Source organism: Portunus trituberculatus, chromosome 49 (assembly GCF_017591435.1).
Source record: "Portunus trituberculatus isolate SZX2019 chromosome 49, ASM1759143v1, whole genome shotgun sequence".
Classification (NCBI taxonomy): domain Eukaryota; kingdom Metazoa; phylum Arthropoda; class Malacostraca; order Decapoda; family Portunidae; genus Portunus; species Portunus trituberculatus.
In genome coordinates, this window is record NC_059303.1 from 15008893 (window position 1) to 15034058 (window position 25166).

A 25166-nucleotide genomic window follows, 5' to 3' on the forward strand; every position below is an offset into this window, starting at 1 on the left:
CCCGCACATGACCGAACGTTTAGGAATATCACCATTACTCTTTATAACTCATTCCCGTAGGTCTTTCCTCTTATTATCTATCGTGTCCGTGGTGTGTCGGGTGTGGTGGCGTGGTGGGCCAGGTGTGGAGGGGGCTGAGGAGGACGTGTAGAGCCATCTGTTGGCCGCGTGGAGCAGCTTCCAATAGCCCTTAGAGGGACGGCCACATTGAGCCCCAGCCCGCCACTGCCCCGCGACGGCCATATTGAGCAGACCGGCACACACCTCCCACTTCTCCCTCCATTTTCACCGACTTTCTGACTAAACTCCATACCTTACTGACTGGATACCGGTGTACAAGGCATTTTGGAAGACCTGTAACTCAAGATCGCTTTCAGGAATGTTATAGGTAAGTCGGGAAATGGAGATGTAAGAAGGGGTGTAAAATGCGTTCAGGTGCTGCAGTCTCATCTCTTCGCTCATGTTTTCCTGTTTTTTTCTGCCTTCCTGTTGCTTTTTGGTGGAGGTTTTGCCGCCACAGGGCTCGTAGTAGCAGTATCGGGTGTGCTTCTATAGGCAGGTGGTGATTTGAGCGCGAAAGAGGCAAAGTTCAAGGTCATTGAGTATATATCATGTGCTCGTATTCTCATTATTCATGTAATTTATTCATTTATCTCATTCCCTTTTTTATTTTGGAGTTTTCGCTGAGATGAGACTGGTGCTGAAATTTTGTATCTTTTCATCTAATTATAAGTTTGTAAGTGAAAGATAACCTGTTTTTAAGTGATGCTGTGCTGAAAAAAATTCCAAATTAGGAAATATTCACCTGGTTTACTCACCTGGCACTCTGAAATAGCCCAGTCAGGAAACACTCACCTAGTGTTGAAAAAATTACCAAATTAGGAATATTTACCTGGTTTACTCACACTCTCCTATGACTTGCTAAATGAGTGCATGTCTACTCACCTCATTTATTCAGAATATGAATATTTATTGGGTTTATTCATTTGGTTAGGAAATGCTATTGAAATATAACACCTGGTACTGGTTGAAATGCCTTACAATATATTATCCACAAATAATCAAACACTTTATCTCTTTAATTGTTCATAGCAAGGATGTTTTTAATGTCAGGTTAGGTGTAGCCAGAATTATCTGATGTTGACTAGCTTTGTGCTACCTCAGGTCCAGTTAGTGAGCCTTTTCTACCTCCAAATAGGGCTGGTGTGGTCCCAAGGTAAGAGGCTGAGAGGTGAAATAATGTCCTGTCTCTAGTATTTCATGTCTGTAACCCCAAATTTTCTCCATGTAGTGTTAGAAATTTTTTCACCTGATTTGTACATCTCAATATCAGAGGAAAAATTTGTATAACTGCATCTCCTGTTTTTGTTATTTGAAAAATAGAATTTCTTTATCTCCCTTTAACATTGATCCTTAAAACATTAGTATTGTGGAAAAGTAGGAAAAAAATGTCCTTGTTATTTGAAATAGTCTTATGTATATACTAACCCATTTTTCTATATTTGATAATAGAAACACTACTTTGCATCAACTCTTATCAAGCAAGAGATCAGTATTGCATCTTAGTTTGTCCATGATAACAAATGTGTTAAAGGAATGGGGCTATCTCTTTACTTCATGATTGTTTTATTAGGGTCATGAATGTAGACTATTGCTTAGTGGCTTGAAGTGTGTGACGGCAGATCCCAAAACGTGAGAAACTGATGAGGAAGAAGCAGAAGATACTTAGGTAGGAACAGATAAAGAATCTGTCATATAACCTAGCTAACACATGAATTAAATGAATATATGTAGGCAATGTTTTCTCTGGATGAAAGGAAACGCAACTGTAGGTGGACTGTGGTATGTTAAAATATGAAACTTATGTACAGATATAGAGTGGTGGTGTGAAGCTGTGTCCATTCACCGTTTAGACTAGGGCAGGACTGATCTTACTGACCAAATGATATATGAAAAAAATATATATATAAATAAAAAATGACTGGCCAGAACTAGACGTCAGGTCACACTGTTTAACCCTTTCACAGCCTCTTGGTACATCTTTCCTCCATTATCAATAACTCTGAGACACCTTTGCTAGTTCTACAGCCACATCCAATCTTTAAACTGGGGAAAAAATTGTAAAATGTATGTTTTTTTTAATCGCTAACTTTCATGTAGATACTTATGAAGACTTCACATATTGCATCTGGTTCAGGTAATAGTTTCGTGTTTCGGTGAAAGGGTTAAGGGGATGCTGTGTTTGAACTGTATTATGTATTTGTTGCAGGAATTCTTGGGATAATGACCGAGTTGGTTTATTGCCGAGACAAATTGTGCAAATTCTAGAGCAGCCGTTGTCCTGCAGTGGCATTGTAGAGGCTGGTGAATTGAAGATGAAATGAGATGCTGAAGTGTGATATAAATAAACTTGGACTAAAAGAAGAGGGTGCAATGAATAGAAAGCAAATGGAATATGTTAACGAGCGGGTGATCCTACTACACAGTGGGAATAAGGTCTTATGAAGATTGAGAAGATGAGATGGTAGTTGCTTTGTATAGGTCGAGCTAGACAGTGGTTAGTGGTCAGGGCTTGTCTGTGAAGGTTATTAGACTGTCTCAATCACGGTGTTTATTCACTGATGGGGATTGGCACTCATCCTTATCAAAATTCCTCAATTGCCTTTACTATGTTGGTGTAACTTAGCTTTACCACTATGTTGATACTTTAAACTTACTTTTCAATTAACTCTATATGTAAAGTTTCTGAGGAGAGTTATGATAATGATGGTGTGATTTAGTTTTCGATGAATTAAAAGAAAGACAGTGATTGCCAATATACTGTGGGATAAGATGTGCAGTGTCTTTATAAAACTTGGCTGACCATCAAGCACTTCACTGTGGCAAAATGAAGATTTATCCTTCTTTTGCAATGGCCTGAGGCAATATGTGAGGAGGTGCCTGGCAGTGTGTATATTTAGGTAGGTCTGGACACCTTTAAGCAGAACACAACTCTGGGATATAGTGTAGCTATCCCAGGAATTATTAAAAAACTATATGTGGCTGGGAATTACATTATATAGTGGAGGAGATATGTATTCAGCTTGGCATGCAGTAGATTAGGGAAGTTTAGAGACACGCACACATAAGAATAAAAATGCACTACAAAATAATTCTTGTAATCTGATCATTGGCAGTACAGGAAGAGTTGTTATCCTTGGCATTTACTTGACAATGTTTTAGCTTCCTAATTGTAGTGGTGCTTTTACCGCATCATATTAGAAGACTGCTCTCAACAGTAAATGAGTTACTTATTCACATAGCAATACTGTATATTGAATCAAGGTATGTAATGATTGATAGGCCATTCTTGAAGCTTTCTTTTGTTATCTCGGTTTTTAAAGTTGTGTTGGAAATTGTGGTGGAGTTTTAGAAATGTTCAGCTTTGACTAGTTGTATGTATTATATTGTAGTTGATTTTATGGTAGAGGATGCAGTTGTTTGTTGCAATGGTGAAACACTCATTCTGCTGTAGCATTTCTTTATTTCCTCACACTTCATACCACCACCATCATTGATATCATTAGTTACAGCAGTAGGAACATTTTGTAAGGGCAGTGACACATCATGTCTGCTGTCCCTAGTCACACGGCACCCTGCCAAGCCTCAGCATCATGTGCAATTTGTTTTATCAGGCTTAATTTATAGGCTCCTCTTCCCATGCCTCTTCACTGTGTTGCAACATTTTACCATCCATATTATTACTAAAGGTGTTTCACTTAGAGCTATTGTCAGTCATTTCCTCTTTATAATTGAAGTGAAATGTTCTCTCCATCTCTTCCTTGACACACAGTCACTTTTACTGATGTGTTTTTTCAAGAAAGCTCTGTTCAGTAGTCAGGAGAGGATATTAAGCTATTTCAAGTCTGTCATCTCTTCACCTTCAGTACCAAGGTGACCAATACCATAGCAATCATCCAAGTCATCTCTGTAGTCATTTCTCTGCCTTACAACATTCACACTAATCTTCCAAGCTCTGCCTCCACCCCCTCCTTACCCCTTTAGTGAGTGCCAACATCTGGAAAACATTTGTTTGTGCTACATTCATACATGACTCTCAACCACACAATTAACGACAACATGAAAGAGGAAGTATGAGCTGAGTGCTCCTCATGTATCTTGTTGTATGGGCACAGTTATGGCTTCCCAACCCTGAGTTTTACAAGATCAAGGAAAGTATCCATTTCATGTCACAGGGTTGTTCTAGGAGAAAGGTTGGAGGTACTCAACTTTTTGCCAAGTTAATATTATGAATGTCTTCATTATATAATTGCTACTCAAGACATGACTAGTGAGATGTGCAAAATCATTACCAATAAAGTTAATTTTCTTGCATGTAGCCTATACAAAGATCCTTGACTTTGTGAAGTGTATACTGAGATTTTCATTATAAACATTGATAAACACACACTAACATACATCATGAATGTCAGGCAATGTCACTGCTATGAAACCAATATCTCTTAGCAACTGAGGTGAATATGTTGGCTTTTGATGGCTAGTCACCCTGGGAACCCAGTATTGGCCCGGCAAAGAGTCACTCATAGTAGGACAAAGTCAGATAAGCACTCACTATAACCAGCTCAGATACAGACAGCTCATTGACTCCACACAGCTTACTCCATTCATTGGCTGCCTTCAGTTGTTACTTAACAGAGAGTGTGGTAAAGAGGTGCCTTCATGACCCTTGCACAGGCAGTCTTTCATCCTCACTGGTGCTCTGCATACATCCTGCTTCAGACCAGCTTAGTGTGGTGTGTGGCAGGCTGAGGTGATATAGTCATGGGTCAGGTGGGACTATAGGGCTGTTTTTATCTATACTACTGTCAGACAAGGCTTGCTGTTTGATTTCTGCTACTTCTCCTTTAATGCAGATCTTGTCTTGTTTACTCTGCAGAGATTGTTACTGCCATCTTATTTATTTATTTATTTATTTAGTTTTTTTTTTTTATTATTTATTTGTTATTATTTTTTATTTATTTATTTATTCTTTTTTTTGTATATGCATGTGTGTCTGTGTGGCTGTCTAAATATTGTGCTTTTAGTTTTTGTTGATTAAGCTATAGAGGTATTGAGTAGTGTTACATTGAAGACATCATTATATTAAGTTAGAAATAACTGTTTGATATGTATTTCTCTCTCTCTCTCTCTCTCTCTCTCTCTCTCTCTCTCTCTCTCTCTCTCTCTCTCTCTCTCTCTCTCTCTCTCTCTAATTCAGTAAACAGGATGTAAGATAATTAGAATCATGGATACTTGACATTTTTTTTTTTCTGAATTCATCAAACCTGTTTTCATTCCTGTCTCTTAACCAGTTTTTAATGCAGTGAACAGTGCAAAGGCTTGAAATAGTAACCTTTTGACCACAGATGTTCACTATGCCATTAGCAACTGTCAAAATATTTTTTTTCTGGAGTTTGTACACTTGTATAAACACACACACACACATACTCTCACACACATAGATAAACACACACAAAAACTTACGTGGCACACAGACACACATGAGGGAGGGAGTTGCATCGTCACTTTGCAGGGAGTTATGGTGACACAGACTTGTTTTGGTAACACTGGAACATGACTAACCATACCATGTACATGTGAATATCCACGCTGCCTCAGGAGAGATAAGGCAGGATATTGCATCATCCCTCAGTTGAAGAGCACCTCTGGCTGGTGAAAGTACTGTGCCACATTCTCATAGATTAAAGTGGCACTATCTTATCAGAGCAGACCTTATACCCCCTTGGTGGCAGAGGATGAGTGAGGGAGTGTAGTAGGTGGTGTGGCAGTAGGGTACCGCTAGAATCCAAGTTCATGTAAGAGGGGGAAGTGTGAGAGAAAGGAGGTCAGAACAACTAACTGGCCAGGAGTGTGTAGTGGTGGCAGTGGTGGTGGTGGTGGTGATAGTGATGGTGTGTGTCAATGTGTGTTTGTGTACGTGTGTCAAGTGAAAAGACAAAAATACATGCTCTATCAAAAGTGCTATTTGGTTCTCAGGATTTGGAAGTGCCGTGAAGGACCATGAATCACAAAAGAGGTATTTAGTAACATTATGTTTTCTGTTGATATTTACACCCACTCAGCAGTTTTTCTCCTCTCAGGCAACCACTGAACTTTAAAAGCTTAACAGAATGTGTAGTGAGTGTAGGAGACAGTCTGTGAAAATGTTTGTCTGGTAGTGAAAGCCTGAGCTCCCCAAGGGGTTTATTTCCTCCTCTTCTAATTAGGACAGTTGTAAGGTGAAGAGTTACTTCATACATGCTGTCTGTGAAATCAGCATCCCCCCCTCCCCTCCCTCTCTCTCTCTCTCTCTCTCTCTCTCTCTCTCTCTCTCTCTCTCTCTCTCTCTCTCTCTCTCTCTCTCTCTCTCTCTCTCTCTCTCTCTCTCTCTGAGGAAGTGTTGCTTCCATTACTGAGAGTTGACTTTCTTCAGTATTTAGGTCTGTTTTTAAACTAAGGGAGTTTCTCTTAAGGCGCGGTCACACGAGCACTTTTCGGCAATGTTGAGTCACTATGATATCCTGAGTCAATATTGAGTTATTTTCTTGTGACATGAACATTGCAGAGCTTTAGTAGTAGTTGAACTTCTTCATTTAATTGAGTCATGAGGTTAGCTGTACCTGATAGTAAAGACCACCAACAGTCCAAATAACATCAGTTCAAGGCAGAAGACACCTGACTTGCCTAACCTCTTAGTGGAACCAGATGTCCACCCATCATGATGATCCACTGTCATTTGCCTCACCTGTTCCTTTCTGTAGAAGACAGGACAACCACCACATGATACCCTTATAGAACATCACCAGGGTTCATGGGATCTGTACAGGACCTTATGGCTTTACACTACAACAACAAGACTGAAGGCTTGATGGCATGTTTAGTAGTAGCTTGCCTAGTGAAGGTGAAGCAAAGAAGTAAGAAGTCTTTGTAGTCATCTGTGGCTCTTGAAGACAAAAGATAGTGTGTATGGTTAAATTTATGTTTTTCTGTTATTTTGAGATAAGATTAGAGTGTGTAAAATTAATAGAGTGGGTGTTGATTTAATATATTCAATAGAGGAGGATTTTGTTAGGTTAGGTTGATGAATTTAGATGTTATTTCATTTTTTTTATTTTTTTATTATTGTTAGGTTATAGTAATGAGTCAGGGTTGGATTATAATGGCTTTAACCAAGACACAACCATCAATAATGTGCATGATCCAAGGCAGGAACAAAATATTAATTGCTGAATTCAAGCCCACTTTATGTTCCTAGCATTGTATTACCAGGAAAAGTGCTCATGTGACTATGGCTTTAATCTTCACTGTATGTAGATGAAAGCCTCACATCTTTCTTATTATGGTTTGGTTATGATTTTTACAATGTTACACTTTAAATGAATGCAGACTAATGATTCATCTTCACAAGCTATAGATGATATGTATTGAGTGAATCATTACAGCCTGGATACCTGGATGAAATGGACTTCAGTGTTAGAGGAAGAATGAAGTGTGGTGGGTGAATGTGTGTCAAGTAGTGGCAGGTGTGAGTGAGTGTGATACATGGTTAGTGGTGACGTGTTGAGAGGATTATAGAGTTAGTGAGTGGCCTATCAGGAGGAAGGCTGTCTCTATCCCCTCTTTTCCTTGTGATAGCTTGTGAAGTTTTAACAATTAGCTCTGAGAACTGACATATGCAGACACACATATGCCGGTATGGTACACGTACGGAGACAGTCATATTAGATCGTGGAAATGTTGAAATAAGATTAGAGTTATTTTTCATTTACTTGTTTTTAGGAATGAGCTCCGTGCTAAACCAGTGGCAGATGTTGGAACCGAGCAGCAGGATTGCAAGTTTAAAGAAAGTTTCTACCTTTTCTTAGCACCTCTAAGTTTGCTGAGTTCTGTTCACCACTAACTAAAGCACATGTCATAATGCTTTTACCAGTATACTTGATGAGATGCAAGAGTCATGAACTCTTTCATGACTGTATTATTATTGTCAAGGCTCTTAACATTAATACCACTCATTTTACACTATCGGAAACAATTGGCTTTGTGCACCATTCTCAAACTCTCAACACCATCAGACAGTATCTTTGGCTTCTTATACACTGTTCCTTCCATACAGTCTAATTGTTGAGGTCACTTCAAAGCATGACATTGATAGAGAGCATATATCTTGCAGAGTACAACATACCAGTAGTCTTAGTCAGATTTGGCTGTAGGTAGATATGAGCATAAGGGACACCGCTCTTGATTTGTATCTGTACATCATGTATTTAGTGAAGTGCTCAACACTGCTTTACTAAGTGCAGGTTCATGGCAGGCACCATTGTGAACTGCTAAGGAATTCCTGGTTTTCTCTCACCTATTCCTGCATGACATGATGGCAATTTCACAACACACACATAGGTATTGCCCAACTGGTTGTGTAATGGACCTGGCACTGAGTGTGGCCAACACAGAGTTATGACCTACTTGATTATCCTTATTCTTCTTACAACTCTTATTCTCACATAGTGTCACCTTAAACTGGCAAAATTTTTCTCTCTATTGACATGAGCCAGCACATCATGCCATCTTGAATCTAATTTCCTGGATATCTTTCATATTTCATAATTTCAGCTTAGATTTTTAAGACCTGTAGTTTCAGACGTGTGGTGAGGTTAGGTGTTTTTCCTCCTGCAGACCTGGCTGGGTTTGGTAGGACGGTGTACAGGGGCCTCCACAAGATGCCACTAGCAAGCCGTGCGAGAGTGTATGCAGATGTCAATGCCCACAGACCACATGAGTACTGGGACTATGAATCTCATGTTATAGAGTGGGGGTGAGTTTGCTGCTGCATGCATCTTCAGAACAGAAGCAATCATGTTATAGTTAGGTACATACTGAAATTACATACTTCTAAAGATTGAATTCCATGTCAGAATGTTTCCATATAATTTCTCCATATTTTCAGGCAACAAGATGATTATCAGCTAGTAAGAAAACTAGGTAGAGGCAAATATTCTGAAGTATTTGAGGCAGTTAACATCAACAACAATGAAAAGTGTGTCGTCAAGATTCTTAAGGTAAGTGTTTCATCTGCCGGGAAGCAATCAAAGTGGCAGGGAATAAATCTTCAACTTTGGAAGTATGGTAGTTAAAGTGAAAGAATTTTCTCATAAGATTTATATATTTGATATTTGTGCTTTTGTTTTTGTGTAGAATTGTTCTTTACACTAGTCTGAGAGACTGAAGTAAAAAAAAGGAAGGTACGTACACAACTAAAATAATGTTTTTCACTTCCAGCCGGTTAAGAAGAAAAAAATCAAGAGAGAAATAAAGATATTAGAAAACCTGCGGGGCGGGACCAACATCATCATCCTGCAGGCAGTGGTGAAGGACCCAGTCTCCCGCACCCCGGCGCTGGTCTTTGAGCATGTCAACAACACAGACTTCAAGCAGCTGTACCAGACTCTAAATGACTACGACATCAGATACTACCTCTATGAGCTAATAAAGGTGCCTCTATCCTTGTGTGTGTGTGTGTGTGTGCGCGCGTGTGCATGTGTGCATGCGTGCGTGCATGCATGCGCAGGTGGGCGTGCAGGCAGTATGTGTGTGGACATTAATATTCATGTGTTCCACCGGTCGTCTGTAGCATTGTTTTCATAAGTTCACATCTTGCACTCAGCAGTTGCTTCATTCTTTGTTGACATCTTAAAACATGCACAAGAATGTTGACATTTCATCATGAATCAATATTTAAGGAATATCCCAGCACCTTTCTTCAAGAACTGCATGCTCTTCCCCCTCCCCCAAACAACAACAGCAGTTATTTTTATAATTTCTCATTATCGTAGAAGTTTGATGCTTTCCTCTAACAATAATTAATTCCTTGCAGGCCCTAGATTATTGTCATAGTATGGGTATAATGCACAGAGATGTCAAGCCCCATAATGTCATGATTGACCATGAACACCGGAAACTTCGCCTCATTGACTGGGGGCTGGCGGAGTTTTACCATCCCAACCAGGAGTATAACGTTAGGGTGGCCTCCAGGTACTTCAAGGGACCAGAGCTTCTAGTAGATTATCAGGTCAGTGCTAAGTTTTCTGTATGCTTAGGGAGACTGCCCATTGCTTCATTTGATATGTTGTGATGTATGGCCCTTTCGAAATTAATCATATGTAAATTGCTCCATACTGTATGAAGCAATTTATTTCCAGATGTATGATTACTCACTTGACATGTGGTCATTGGGATGTATGCTTGCAAGTATGATATTCCGCAAGGAGCCTTTCTTCCACGGCCATGACAACTATGATCAGTTGGTACGAATTGCTAAGGTCTTGGGCACCGAGGAGCTCTATGAGTATGTTGAGAAGTATCAAATCGAACTTGACCCGAGGTTCAATGATATCCTTGGAAGGTAAGCTTAATGTGCTATAATTAAGTTGATATTTTCTTATACTATCTGACATTACTTTGCTAATTTCAGTATTGTTCTTATTCTATATTAGTAAATTAATTTTGTCTCACTGGGGTACCGTTTTGCTTGCAAACATTCTTAGAACATTCATAAAAATTATTGATTTTATCTCATTATTAATTTCTGTTTTCCAATCTATTTTGTTATGAGAGCTGGCATTACTCTAGTAATTTGTTTAAGTATTCTTATTTTGTAGTAGTAAATTGTATTGTCACTTTGCTATGCTGGTATTGCAAGCATTCTCAGAAGTTATTGATATTTACCTTCAGTGCTTATTTAAGCTTTCCCACCTTTAGTCATGTTATGATAATTGTTTATTGCTGTTGGCTCAGTGTTCTGTCACTTTCCTAACAGACATTCTCGAAAGCGGTGGGAGCGTTTTGTCCATAGTGAAAATCAGCATCTAGTATCACCTGAGGCACTTGACTTCCTGGACAAGCTACTCCGTTACGATCACCAGGAGCGCCTCACAGCTCACGAGGCCATGGAGCACCCTTACTTCTACCCCATCGTGAAGGAACAGGGGCGTCACATGAGCTCCCCCACCCCTGCTCCTCCAGCTCTCAGTGGGGTGTCCGAGTAGACTTGGTAAGTGCCTGGAGTCTCACCATTTGCACTTGTGTCTGTGTCTGTCCTGTGGATGATGATAAAAGGCCGATGTGAGAACTAGAAAGTGTTGGCTGAGTTCCCGCTAGGTTGAATTTGCCAGCTTTCGCAAATGTTCGCTGACCATTACTCTGAAGCTTTGATCTTATCTGACCCAGTGTGACAGACCACAAGTGCATATCCGGCTTCTACTGATGCCTACATTTTATTTTCTTTCTTTTTTGTTTTGAATGTTGAATATCTCATCCATCTTGTATAATTTTGATTAGGTCCAAGAGAAAAAAGACCAGTGGATTCATTCAGTAGAGTGCAGTATATACTTTTTCTTATGACATTTTTCACTTCACTTTTTTTTATATAGATTTTTCTCAACATCATATAATTTGGATAAGTCCAAGAGAGAGGAGAAAAAAACAGTGAATTCATGGAGTACAGTGACTCTTCTGTTGCAGGCAGTGCCGTATCAGTCAACCAACCATTAGTGTTGCCCAGCCTTATGGGGGAATGAAATGAAGTTGGGGCCTTCGAGCTGATTCTGTGAAGAGTGCTGCACCTATCACCCAGGGTCTTCCTCACACGACCCAGCCTCAATTTGTTAGGATATGGAACACAAATTCAGCACTGGTTGTATATATTTATGAACATATATATATCTACATATATGTATATATATATATGATCAAGTGTAACAGGAAAATGAAATGAGCATGCATGTATGAATAGCCTTGTGCGTGTAAGTGTGTGTGTTTCTCTTGTGTGTGTGCATGTGTGTGTACATGTGGAGGCATGCTACGGTTTGGAAGCATCATCGAGATGCACATCATTGAGGTTGGAAGGTGTGTGCAGTGTGGAGTGTCCTTGGAGTGATTTTGTTTGGATTTTGTTCTGTAGGTCTTGCATAACCTATTAGCCGGAAGTGGAAGATTTTATGCAATTTATCAAAAATCTTTACTTATACCGTTAAAACAGGGTTTGTAGATACTGTGATTCCACGTCACGTTACACTTACCAGACGTGCTACACACGCAGCTGCTTCCCCAAGGTGTGGGAGAACCTTTTACTACATGTGATCATCATAATCTTGCCACTGGACAAATTGCATCCATTGACACCCCACAAGAATGCATTTTGTGAACACTCATAGAAGTTATGGACTGGAAGCTTTTTTCCATCAGCATTATTCAAATTTAGGATCATTGTTATATCACCCAAACTGTTTGATGACCAAAGCAGAAGAAGGCTTAGTGGAACCAGCCAGTGTCTTGGTGCAGATTACTACAGTATGTATTATGTGCACTTAGCTGTATTGCATCAAGTTATCAATATCATGTCTGTACATAACTCATATTTCATTTGAAATGACCTAAGGATGTTACCAAATTTTTTTGTTACAATGTTTCCTGTACCATAGAACCATTAGAGAATTGGCATTAGGGGACGTACAATGCTATATCGAAGACGAGCAATTGTTTTGTGGATAGTGGAGTATGTACGTATAAGGAAATCTCGCCTCCCCTCCCTCTCCCCATTAATCTAAGTGGTTTGAATGAGCCATAAGAAGGAACACTGATGCTTCCTGTCTAGGAGTATGGTCCCCAGTCTAGCCATGCTGGCTACCTCAGCTTGGTCATGTTAATGTTTCCAAGATGTTATTTTCTGTTAGCTAAATCCTCATTGATGTGAAGGATTTTGAAATTGAGAGAAAAGTAGCTTTAGTCAAACTGACTTAAGTTATTTGATAGTGAAAATGCATTATATATCTATGTATTCTAATTTCCAAAGGGACTTTCTATCTTAATTCTGATTTTGCTGTACTATTTTTTTAAATACCTTTTTGCAAACTCAAGTTTTACATATCTCTGATGCGGTTACTGAACACATCATTCCTAAGGGAAGGAAAGCATTATGCATTAAGTTAATCATCATCCAGCTAATGCCAGTATTTCTTTTCAAAGCTTTAGGAACCAAGTTTAATGTGCAGTGTTCACCTTCACTGTGGTTCAAGTAAAATTTTTACCTCCTTAGTTGCAAAGCCTAATGACAGACCACAGCCCTCTATTTAATGAAGATATTTTTTATTGTTATTACCACAAGGCCATCTTCTTTTTCCCAGTGATATAACAACCTATCATTGCAATTTTTACCAAGCATTGCATAACAAATAAAACTTCCTTTGAATAGCTTTATTTTATATGAACCCCCACATCCCAGCAGAAGTCAATCCTCCTCCCAGGGATTGAGACACAAAGGTTGGCTTGTAGATATAATTGACATTTACTGTTTCCCAGATCTAATCTGAAGTGTTTTCTTGGAACTGATCATTATATATAAAAAAAAAAGTGAAAAGTTATAAGAGGTAGTTGTAATGGATGGAAGATATGATTTGATTTGTAAACAACTTCAATGGGAAATAATTTTATTACAAATGTGACCAATAATGTGGATCCACATGACATTGACAAGGGTGAGGTTCAGTGCAGGGTGATGAGAATGGAAGGGAAAACATGCACTCACACATGGAATCCCAATAACTATGTACAGAAATATAAACATATAACAATGATGTGGAAAGAATGTAAAAATTTCATGGCATACTAATATATTCATAACAGTTTACTAGGAAAGGAACTTAGAACTATGAAGTATATCTTAACACACTACAATAGACCTGAAGTACTGGTGAAGCAAGCTGGGTGTGAGGCAGGAAGCAGGCGACCTTGAAGCGCAGCTGTGGAGTGTACGGCAGACTTATTCAAGAATGTGACTCATTGGTAGTGATGGCAGTAGTGTGTTGGATGGTATGTCTGCTGAGGAACAGTTACTACATAATGCTAAAAATACCTTGTGATATACTGAAATTAATTTTTCTATAAATTTGTTTTGAATATTGTACATTTGTGTAATTTGAAATTCTGAAAGCAAATTATATATGTTCATTTGGCAAGTATTATAGAAAATATATTGGATTGTAATTTTGGGATTCAAGTTGACAGATACCAGAATTATTATAACTTGCGGTACATAGTGAATGCTAGGAGAAGTGGGTCACAGTCATACATCTTTCAAACTGGCATTTCACAAGTCAGTCACAGACAAACCCTATTCTCTACATGATACATAGAAGAATCACAGTTTTCCAGCCTCAGCCTCTCCTACACAAGTATTAGTAGTTTAGGGGAAGGATGTAGCCTATATAAAAACATTCCTATAGGTATTAAAGAGCCTGCAAACTTGATACTAGTACAGTATATATGGTCATAATTCTATGTATTTTAGTACTGAAGTAAGTACTTAGAGCTGTAATGGCTATTGGTGAACTAATAATGAGCGCCAGTATTCAGTGTAAATAGTCAATCATATCAAAAGATTCTTCTTAATGAACATGAATGTTAAAATCTACACACACTGGAATATATTTTTATGTTGGAGCATTGGGAAACAGTTCACTGGCAGCCAAAGCAGAGCAGTGTTGAAAGTTATCACAGCCAGAAGTCTTCAGATCTGAACAGTTGATGGTAATGAGAAAGGGGTATTGTGGAAACCATAAGAAGACAGGTGCTAAGCAAAAAACAGCTCTACTGTCTTTTCAATATGTGAAACTCATGGCATTAGCAATGTCTTGAATTTCTTCATATTTAATTTTTGATAATGTGGTTTCCATCCTTGAGTTCAGATGGGAAACAACAATAATGGATGAGTCTTGATAGACATCATGGAAATGATTGTTAACCTCCTGCTTACAGGTACAGGGAATGGACTTGTAGGGGTTGGAACATTTTACCACAGTTATCTCAACACCACATGACACGGAACTCAGTTTTATGGAATCAGACTGAGTTCTTATAAGATAATGTCAAATACTGGAATCACACTGGGTTTTGTATCATCACTATTCACTAATGACAGTTCAGAGTTGTTTGGAGAGTTGGTTCACTCCTTCATGAGACCAATCCAAAGAGCAAAGGCCTTACACTTGATGACCACCTCCTCCTGTACCAGATTGAAGGACATTGCTAGAACAGCCAGGCCAAACATGAGATACAAGGAGCCTGTCACCAGCTTGATTTGAGCTTCCTGGGTCTCATAACCCAGAGACTTGCCAGGTACAAAGTCACCAAATCCTATAGTGGAGAGAGTGATGAAGCAGAAGTAGCCAGCATCCATCAAGGACCAGCCCTCCAGCCACGTGAAGAGCAGTGCCCCCACACCGAGGTAGGAGGCCACAAAGGCCAGCACAATGGGAATGGGCACTCTGTTGTCAGCATCTGAGGTGTCTGGAGGGATGGGGCGGTAGCTGAGGCCAAGCATGTCCCCATTCACAGCCTGGCCAGAGACTGGATCCGTAAAGACTGTTGTTGCATCTTGACGAGCTTGACCAAACCCTCCTTTATTCATGAGGGCCATTCTGCGTGCCACCTTGCTCTGCTCTAGGAGGGCATCGCCTGAGAGTGTATTGTACACCACCAAGGTCTTGCCAGGGGAGCGTGGTGGCTGTCTCCCCACGATGTGTTGTGGTGCTTCCTCAGCTCCATTGCTATAAGGTATCAGTCCTCCTGGTGTGGAGGGTGGCCAGGGACGACTTACACTGCTGCTGACTGCCAGGGACATGCTGGAGGCATGGTGGGTGGAGGTGGTGAGGGCCGGGGAGCCTGGCCGGGTGGATGAATTGGAAGGTGAGCGTTCAAAGTGCTCCTCAATTACAATATGAGGGCCACCATTCTCCTTGGGTCCTGTCCACTCAGCAGGTGGTGCGTCTTTGCTGAGTGGTGTGGATGGGGTGGACGGATCTGGAGTGTGGCGGCTGGTAGCAGGCGGAGAGACGTGCATTGTGGGTGGCAGCATCTCGTAGTCGTGGCATTCATTTTGGGAATGTTCTGGGGAGGGAGGGATGATCATGCCAGGCACGGGCGTCTTGGTGTAAGCAGCACACTCTGCCACGATGCGATTTGCCTCGATATCGTTAAGAGTGAGCTGGGAGTGGAGGGGCCGGGGAGGCCTAGGGGTGGAGGCCTTGGAGGATGGGTTAGAGGGAGGCTCCAGCATAGGGGGCTTGAGAGGGTTGTCTGATCCCCGGTGGATGGTGGCAGATATTGGGGGTGAGATGAGCATGTTCCTGCGGCTTGGCTTGTACTTTGGTGGGGGTGTGTAGGGTGGTGGCTCAACGGGCTCACCAGATCCACTGCTGTAGGGGACAGTCTCTGGTCAGCAATATACAAACAGATAGGGGCAATATCTGTTAAGTTCATACTAAACCTATACATTGATTTCAAAATAGATGAAAAGAAATGTATCATATAGATAAGACCAAAAAATAATGCCTGTTCATTAAGACATCAACAAGAAAAGTGTTGAGAGGATGACATAGGCTGACTGGATCAAAACCGTTAGAAATCTCAGTAGAATTTTTAAAGCAAATACAAGAAAACCTAAAATAAAGTATAGTTCTAAAGAACCTTAGAAATCAAGATTTGATTATCTGCAGCAAGTAATCTGTATTGGAGTGAATGACATGACACATACAAGTAAGCTTAGAGCATTTCAAAAGGACAATGGAAGATTCCTCCTACCCTCCTCATGCTGACATCACCTGTTGGTTGGGTTGGTGAGGGGTGACTCCTCCTCTGCCTCCTGATTTTTGCTGCAGCAAACACAGCACACTCGCCGGTACATGAACCTGAAGAGGCAAGAATGTGACAGTTTGTTCACACACCACAAAATTAAGACTACTACTAAAAGCAAAATTAATCTACTGGTGATGGGATTCCACATCTAAGTAAACATTTAGCACTGGTTATTGTCTTATGCTACTGTCCCTGTCGCTGACCTGAAGGAGGAGGCCATGGCATCTCCTATGTTGGTGAGGCAGAGCAGCATAAGTGGGATACCAATGATTGCATAGAATATTGTAACCATCTTGCCCAATCTTGTCCGCGGGGAAATGTGTCCATAACCTGCACATGGAAGAGATGCAAAGACAGGATGAAATATTGACTGAAGATATGCCAGCAGCTCAATCATATGAATAGGAGAAGTAAGAGAGGAAGGAAAGATGGTGAGAAGGGAGAAATGAGAACACAAAACAAAGAAAAGGAAAATGGGAAACATACGGAATAGATACAGAGACAGTGATTGACTGATAGCATTGCATCAATTTAGTCGTATGAAGAGGAGGGGGCCAGAGAGGAAACGAAGAGATAATGAGGTAAGAAAAAAATCAGTCAAGAAAAAGGAAATGGAAAGAAATAGAAAGAATTAAGGAAGAGGGCATGTGGTGAAGGAGAAAGGAGGTAGAAGGGAATAAAAAGGGTAGTAAAATAGAACGAGCAAACAAACACACATAGCAACAGTCAACTTCACGCAAATCATGAAAAAAAGGAAAGATTACGAATGCAAACAGAAATGAAAACAGTAACTTCGAAACACTTCCCGGACAAAACTTTCATTCATTTATTCTTGTAACAGAGGTAAAGAACACTCTCTGACTTATTAGGTGAAAAATAAAAATGTAGAAAGATAAAATAAAAGGACAATAAAACGCATGGTGTAGAAGAGAGAGAGAGAGAGAGAGAGAGAGTACACGAACGGATGTAAAAAAAATAATAACAATAATATGTACTAAGTCGTGTGTGTGTGTGTGTGTGTGTTAGGTACACATAAAGGTGTCGCCTATAGGTATACGTACACGTGGTATATAGTTGGAGAGAGAGAGAGAGAGAATGGGGGGTGTGTCATGGGGAGGAGGGGGGTAGACGGCACACCACACCACTATTTTGAGCTTTTCCCCCCCCTTTGATCCCTCCCTCTCCTCCCTCCCCCCCCGCGAAAATAGTTTTGAAGCATCGTAAATAATCAGAGAGAGAGAGAGAGAGACCTGTCACACCTCTCTTCCCTCCCTCTTGCTCCTTTTCTTTCCCTCCCTCCATTCCTCCTTTCTTTTCTTCTCCGACCCGTTTCTCTTTATCACTCCGAGTATGGACAAAATATTAATGATACAGAAAGAGCTTCATTTACTGTATGTCGATTTAAATTCTCTCTCTCTCTCTCTCTCTCTCTCTCTCTCTAAACAAATATCATTAAAATATCTTTATTACAATGAATCAAATATCAAGAGAGCGTAAAAGAGGCCAGTCACCCTCTCAGTGTGTGTGTGTGTGTGTGTGTGTGTGTGTGCAAATCATGTTTATGTGTTTGCGAATGTGACGCTACGAAACGATTTGTGTAAGAGAGAGAGAGAGAGAGAGAGAGAGAATCTACCACCATCGCGCTCGCCTTCACTTTTACAAACAAACAGACAAACAGATAGCACGGATGGCAATCGTATATGTGTACAGCGTGTAGGTACGTATAGATAACTACGTATATATACATGTGATGTGTGTATAGGGAGAAAGAAATGAGTCACTAATACCTAGGAACTGTGTGTGTGTGTGTGTGTGTGTGTGTGTGTGTGTTAAATCTTTTATAAGTTTGCACGAAAAGTCAATCTCGCAGTCATGTCTATTAACCCTTTTAGTACTGTGCCGCGTTTTCATATTCATTCTGGTTACTGTTTAGCTATTTTAAACGGCTTCAGATATATATGTTGTGATTAGAATAGTTAAGACTCTAGCCATTAATCTTCTGACATCCATAGACCCTTCTTAATGCAAATGAAATTGTTTAATCATACCCTAAAGACATAGTAAAAAAATGCGTCTGAGTACTGGAGGGGTGAATACCAGATTATCATATTTTTTCACCTTAGAATTGTATATGCACTGTACGTAATACACACACACACACACACACACACACTTATTGTTCTGTTTGTAAAATATATTTCTACACATCCTTATCTCCTCTTTCCTTGTTAACCTTCTTGCTGTGTGTGTGTTGTCTCGTTGCTCTCTAAGGAGATAAACATCAAGGTAAACAGGAGTCCCTCATGGGTGGTGCTCGGGTCCCTCTCGGTCCCTTGAAGGTAAACATGAGAAGCAGGCAATGAGGACCACAGGCGCCACGTGCTGGGCTCTGGTTTGTTTACCTTACACCAATCTCTCCTTCCCTTTCCTTCTTTCCCCTCATCCACCCCCTTCCCCTTTGCCGTTTCCTCTTCCGTTAACTTTCTACCTAGTGTTCTCTACGTGCCCCACAATCTCTCTCTCTCTCTCTCTCTCTCTCTCTCTCAGGAATCAAAGTTATGCCTTTATTTTCCTTCCTTCCACCTCCTATTTTCTCCCTTGCTTGTTACTTTTTTCCTCTTTCTCCCTCCCTATCTTTATTTCTTCACCCCTATGTACTCTACTCTACTTTTTTAGAACTCTCCTCTCCTGCTTAAAATCCCCGGCACCTTTTTCTTTACTTCGCTTCCTCACTCCTGCGCTTGACAATATCAAGCCTGGGCTTGGCTGATGTAACTAAGCTGTATGCAAGGCGAGGTTAAGACTAAGCTCATATGCTGAAACACGTCTGTGCTTCATCTCCACTATTTCAAAAGGTTCTATCTAAATTTACACGAGATTTTTAAGGTGTTTTTATGCTTCTAGAGGCAGAGTGATCAGATTTCTACGTAACTGGATAAATACTCTTGAAAATCCTGCTAATCATCTCTGTGACCTTTGAAAATAGTCGTGGTGAGAGAGCAATGCGTTTCTGAATACGGGATTAAGTCGCTTGCTGTTATCTCACACATTGCAAGTCTTCAATCTGCTCGCCTTTAACTGGTGATGAGTGAAGAATGTTGGTTTCCATAGTAAAATGTCGCGTTGAACTTTTTTTTTCCATGTCCATTAAGAGTAGGCCATTATGCAAATCAACAGTAATATTGGTCAGTCTAGTATTTTTGCCTGTCATTTCATGCTTAGATTTTGTCAGGTGACTTTTCATAAGTATACAGTATGCTGAAAATAAGTTGATTTCTACCGTACGGTCTCCCCACTTGACTCTCGTACGTTTCTCTTCATTCTCTTTCTCTCCAAATGATGCAGCTGGATAAAACTAATAGTAAGCAAATAAGAACGAGAAAAATTACGTAAAAAAAGAAAAAAAGAAGAAGAAATAAGAGAGAGAATCAATTAGATCAATAAAATACACTGGACAGCAACCTCAGCGTGCCAGCCAATCAACCACTTCCAACATACTCGTAGGCCGGAGCGTAGTTCACCACCACCTACTGTGTCTGGCGTGATTCTTGGCCGCTGTTTGTGTTACGGACTTCACTCGCGGCTTTCCTTATCATGGTGAGCGAGGAAAGGATCAAATTGCGTAAGGAAAAGAGGCAGAAGACGAGGAATGCATGGGTAAGTGTTGCTGTTACTGTTCTGTCACACCGCCTGACCGCCTTCACTTTCTCCACCTCATCAGTCATCTCCTGCACCTTTCCCACTTATTTTACTGTGGTGGGTAAATGTGCCTACCTGTCTTTTATTAATTCTGTGACTACTACTCCCATTATTTGCAACTCGTCAACATTCAAGTATTTAACTATAACTAGTGATTAGACTAAAGATAATTACGTTTTAATAGTCAAGCCACTCCTCCGTTTTGATGTCAATGTCATCTTTCAAAATCTTGCTATATACTTGCACCACAGTTTTTTTTTTATTGAATATATGATAAGGCACAGTAGTCATGGGGTTAAGTGGTCAGTTTAGTAACAGTACTCGTGTGTGTGTTCACTGTTCGCTCGTAATGACTGGTCGACTCTTGTACTCGTTTGGTGGTGAAGTCATCCTAGTACACTCTTGGGTCACGCAGATTAAGCAAGACCGATTAAGGCCCGTGTTCTGAAATGCTTTGCTCCCTCACCATAACTAGTCTTCAAAGGGTCTAGTTGAAGACAGTCGTGTTTTTAAGAATATTTTTATGGTTCTGGAGATGGAGATTTCTAGTTATCATAAGAATAAACTGTCTTGAAAACTCATCTAGTTGTCTCTGTAGCTTTGGAAAATGTCGTGGTGAAAGAGCAAGGAGTTTTGAATATAGGCGTAAGTGTTTACTCGACCCGCGGTGACGCAAGACAAGGCGGGACACGAAATTTTGTTACTTGCGCTGGAGTGCGTAGTGTGAGGCGAGGCTGCGTCTGTGAGGTGTCTTTCTCCCCACTCGGTCAAAGCCTAGTTGTTCACATGTAAGACTACTTCTGTTTGTTGGTCTTTTTTCATTGCTCTGCATCGGTATTTTTAGACATAATGTGTATACTTGAGCTTTTCTCGTTCATCATCATGTTTTCTTTTTCAATATGTTGCAAGGATTTTCGTTTATGTGGTGGTTCGTTCATTGCTTCTCTCTCTCTCTCTCTCTCTCTCTCTGATCTAACCTGCCGGTCGCGCCTATATTAGAGAGGGAGGCAGTGTGAGGGATAAGCTCACGCCTCGCTGACGTCTGTATGTGTACCTTGGGGTGCGGCGAGCTCGCCCGCCACGTCATTTCCACGAAACACAAACACCGCCGTGAAAAATGCGAAGCTACTTGAAGGGGAATGAGTTAAAGAAACATTGTTACGAGCAACTTGCACCATTTCGATGAATGAACTTTCTCGATCGTTGTTACATTTCTGTATTATTTAAACACTAATCATAATGGCCAATGAATATTTGAGGGAAATATTGTAGAAACTCATGTGACGAGCTCCAGCGATAAGTACTATTGAAAAAAAAATATCGAAGGAGAAATATTTGCGCTCATTATCAATTGAAAAGAAAAACCCCGCAATGTAATTATGAACAAGAATTCTTGAAAAATTCTCCTCTGCGGCAAGTTTATTTCACAATCAATATTGAAATAATCTTTAAAAAAATAATAAATAAATAAGAAGATAAAAGATAAAACACTTAGGAAAAGAAATCCGGGTACCATTCACTGCATTAGTGTGAACTTACCGATGGTGGTGATGACGGTGACACAGTAGAAGAGGGAGCCGATAACATTCCATCTCTCTCGCTGCTCATCCGGGCCTTGGTCATACAGCTGGTCTCCTACGGCCGTCACCAAGTCGTCCTCGAACCGCCGCAAACGTTCCTGAATCTCCTCGTGCCACCCTGAAGAGTTGAACACCACCTGCCACGCCCCGCCGCCTGCCACCTCCCCAACCACCCGCTCTGCCAAGAGGAAGGGCTAAACTTTATCATCTTTGTCCTGTTGTGGATCTTAACCTCTTCAGTACCATGTCGCGTTTACATATTCCCTCTGGTTACTATTCGGTGATTTTACAAAACTCCATAAACTTAAGTGGGGATTGAAATAGTGAAGACTGTGGCCATTAATCTTCTGACCTCTATAGACTCTTCCTAATGTCAATAAAATGGTCTAATCGTACACAAATCTCAAGGTAAAAATGTGTTCTAGTACTGAAGAGGTTAAGCTCATATGCAAAAACACCTTATTCTCTCACCACGAGTTTTCCAAAGCCATAGCGACGATTGGCCGGGTTTTCAAGACAGTTTCTCCTTATAATAAACTAGAAATCTTGATAGTCCATCACGGGAACCATATTAAGTATCTTTAGAAACATGAACATCTTCAACTAAAGCCTTTGGAAAGTAGTGATGGTGAGAGAGCAAAGCATTTAAGAATACTGGCCTTTCAGAGACACGTGTTGATGATTATGGAGGTGATATTAGAACTAAGTTTTTCCAAGGTTTTCTTACTTCTCCGCTCCTTCTCATCCTCGACCACGTTATCGACTAAATTGCACCTCAATATTTATCTCCTCATCTCTGTTACTCTTTTGTATTTCATCTACTTTTTCCTATAAGTTAACCACGTTTTGTTATCGATGTCATTGTTGTCGTCTGCGTCCTAGTCTAAGTCCTCCTCCTCCTCCTCCTCCTCCTCCTCCTCCCTGTCTCCCATAACTCATCACCATCATCAGCAACATCTGTTTAGTTCCCTCGAGTTGGACCCAATGATCCTTTGGCACCTGTCAGGGCTCCTCACACACACACACACACACACACACACACACACACACACACACACACACACAGAGGACCGGGGTTCGATTCCCCGGCCGGGTGGAGATATTTGGGTGTGTCTCCTTTCACGTGTAGCCCCTGTTCACCTAGCAGTGAGTAGGTACGGGATGTAAATCGAGGAGTTGTGATCTTGTTGTCCCGATGTATGGTGTGTGCCTGGTCTCAGGCCTATCTGAAGATAGGAAATAATGAGCTCTGAGCTCGTTCCGTAGGGTAACGTCTGGCTGTCTCGTCAGAGACTGCAGCAGATCAAACAGTGAAACACACACACTAATGCCTTATAAAATCATGATGTACCGCCGAATGGTCGTACCGCGGTGCCTTGCAAGTGTCATAACAATGGGTCGTTAGAGACGCGTGACGCAGGTTGCCAGGTCATGAATACTGCCTGACGGGGGCACTGGCGGGGCTGCTGACGGTGATGTAAGGACAGTGTTGGGTGTTTGGTGCTTCCTAATAGATTTTACATACTGACGAAAGAGGAGATGGAAGTACAAGTGATGAAAAATGTGTAATGTTTTCTTCAGTGGTGATTTAATGACAGTATGCTGGTAATGATGTAATGTAGAGTTGGTGATAATGGTACTGGTAGATTGTTGACGGTATATCATAGTGGTAGGTGAGGCTGCAGCAGGTAGAGATAAACATGGAAATTTGGATGAGGCAAAGAGAATAATAGACTGAATGAGAAATATTGGAATATGTTGAAGGAGAGAACTAAAAAAGAATAATAATAAATAAATAACTAAAAAAAAAAAAAAACAAAAACGAATAGCTTGTAGAAAGTTCGCTGAGATTCAGATGAGGTAAACAGAATAATAGAATGGATGTGAAATGTTGGAATAGGTGGCCACACAGATGATCAGCCCAGTTCTACAACGTTCCTTCTGTTAACCCCTTCAGTACTGGAATGCATTTTTACCTTGATTTTTGCGTATGATTTGACGATTTTATTTAAAATACCAAGAGTCTATAGAGGTCAGAAGATTGATGGCCAGTCTTCACTATCTTAATCTCTAGATAACTTTTTGAAACTGTATGAAATCGCCAAATAGTAAACAGAATGAATAGAAAAACGCGTCATAGTACTGAAGGGGTTAATAATGTAGAAATTATGTTAAGTTATCACTGGAACACCCTATAGCAACGCGTAACTTCAACTAGAGGATGTGGAAAGCAGTCAGTTTTAGGATAGACTGATGATGAGAAGGATGGCGGAGTGTCAGTCACCTGTTATGTTGTGGAGGTCGCGGAGGAGGGCGGTGCGGTGTGTGCTGGAGTCATAGTGAGGTAGGATGTTCTTCTGCTCCAGCTCGCGGAAGAGGAAGGCGCCGGCGACGGTGTAGGCAGCCACAAAGGCACATAAACCCAGGTGACTGAAGGCGAAGGTGATGACCATTTTCAGGCCACGCACCAGCCCGCTGCCTCTGTGCTCACCCATCTTCATCCACCTGTCGGAAACACAACGTAGCGATAAGAACAGGACAGTAACATTACACGAGTTTGGTTAATGCTTTATGGTTCTTTAGAGATTGGCACCTTAATCCCTTCAGTACCGGAGCAAATTTTTACCTTGAGATTTGCGTTGACCAAACAATCTTACTGACATTAGGAAGGGTCTAAGAAGGTCAAAAGATTAATGGTAGCAGTCTTCACTATTTTAATCCCTACATAAGTTTCTGAAGCTGTGTAAAATCGTCAAATAGTAAGCAGAATGAATATGGAAACGCGTCATGGTACTGAAGGGCTGTTTTTGTATGGATTTGCTTTCCTTTGACCAGTCTCACTTTTCCTCGTAAATAAGAATAGTTACAAAAGAAAGAAAAATAGAAGCTTACATGTGGGAGCCCTGATGGGAAAAGGAAGATAGAAAAATCGAGGTTAATACAAAAACAAAATCTGTAATTTCGCATCAACGCTTAATCACTTATGTTTCCTTTAGCCAGTCTCACTTTTCCTCGTACATAAAAACAGTTACAAAAGAAAAAAAATAGAAGCTTACACGTGGGAGCCCTGATGGGAAAAGGAAGATAGATAAATCGAATCTAATATAAAAAGAAAAATCTATTATTTCGTATCCACGCTTAATCACTTGTTTTACTTTTCAG

General features: G+C 40.6%; 3 protein-coding genes across 12 annotated transcripts in view; 2 read left to right on the top strand and 1 right to left on the bottom strand.

Annotated features, from left to right (window-relative positions):
* The first annotated feature begins 119 nt into the window (after nt 1-119).
* LOC123499165 (casein kinase II subunit alpha) lies at nt 120-13284 on the top strand. 5 transcript variants are annotated; one of them, XM_045246860.1, is made up of 9 exons: nt 120-388; nt 6037-6076; nt 8713-8851; nt 8984-9095; nt 9316-9528; nt 9911-10105; nt 10236-10438; nt 10853-11086; nt 11557-13284. In XM_045246860.1, exons 2-8 carry the CDS (start codon nt 6061-6063, stop codon nt 11079-11081), a joined length of 1107 nt encoding a protein of 368 aa, XP_045102795.1. In that variant the 5' UTR covers nt 120-388; nt 6037-6060; the 3' UTR covers nt 11082-11086; nt 11557-13284. The 5 variants fall into 5 exon arrangements, with proteins under 5 accessions (XP_045102795.1, XP_045102797.1, XP_045102796.1 ...); XM_045246862.1 differs by lacking the exon at nt 6037-6076 and adding an exon at nt 1165-1216 and having other exon boundaries at nt 121-388; XM_045246863.1 differs by lacking the exon at nt 120-388 and adding an exon at nt 7819-7882.
* Nucleotides 13285-13506: 222 nt separating this feature from the next.
* LOC123499161 overlaps nt 13507-25166 on the bottom strand; it is a 40446-nt gene continuing 28786 nt past the window's right edge. For 2 of the 3 annotated variants that reach the window (XM_045246848.1, XM_045246847.1), the window contains exons 3-7: nt 24289-24509; nt 21964-22182; nt 16929-17055; nt 16692-16778; nt 13507-16286 (exon numbers count right to left, since the gene is read on the bottom strand). In XM_045246848.1, coding sequence (XP_045102783.1) covers nt 15035-16286; nt 16692-16778; nt 16929-17055; nt 21964-22182; nt 24289-24505 — 1902 coding nt within the window. In that variant the 5' untranslated portion in view covers nt 24506-24509 and the 3' untranslated portion in view covers nt 13507-15034. The remainder of the gene's footprint in view (nt 16287-16691; nt 16779-16928; nt 17056-21963; nt 22183-24288; nt 24510-25166) is intronic. The other variant, XM_045246849.1, reaches the window with a different exon arrangement.
* LOC123499167 (exosome complex component RRP40-like) overlaps nt 20156-25166 on the top strand; it is a 69053-nt gene continuing 64042 nt past the window's right edge. The window contains exon 1 of one of the 4 annotated variants that reach the window (XR_006672897.1): nt 20156-20382. Coding sequence is in view for 1 of the 4 variants with exons in the window: in XM_045246866.1 (XP_045102801.1) it covers nt 20375-20382 (8 nt within the window). In the remaining 3 variants the exon portion in view is untranslated. The remainder of the gene's footprint in view (nt 20383-25166) is intronic. The other 3 variants (XR_006672898.1, XR_006672895.1, XM_045246866.1) reach the window with 3 other exon arrangements.

What these genes read in the sequence shown, in the direction of transcription:
- LOC123499165 (XM_045246860.1), top strand. An exon ending in TCTCATGTTATAGAGTGGGG is followed by an intron (nt 8,852 to 8,983) that starts GTGAGTTTGCTG and finishes CCATATTTTCAG; the next exon opens with GCAACAAGATGATTATCAGC. An exon ending in TTCAATGATATCCTTGGAAG is followed by an intron (nt 10,439 to 10,852) that starts GTAAGCTTAATG and finishes CTTTCCTAACAG; the next exon opens with ACATTCTCGAAAGCGGTGGG.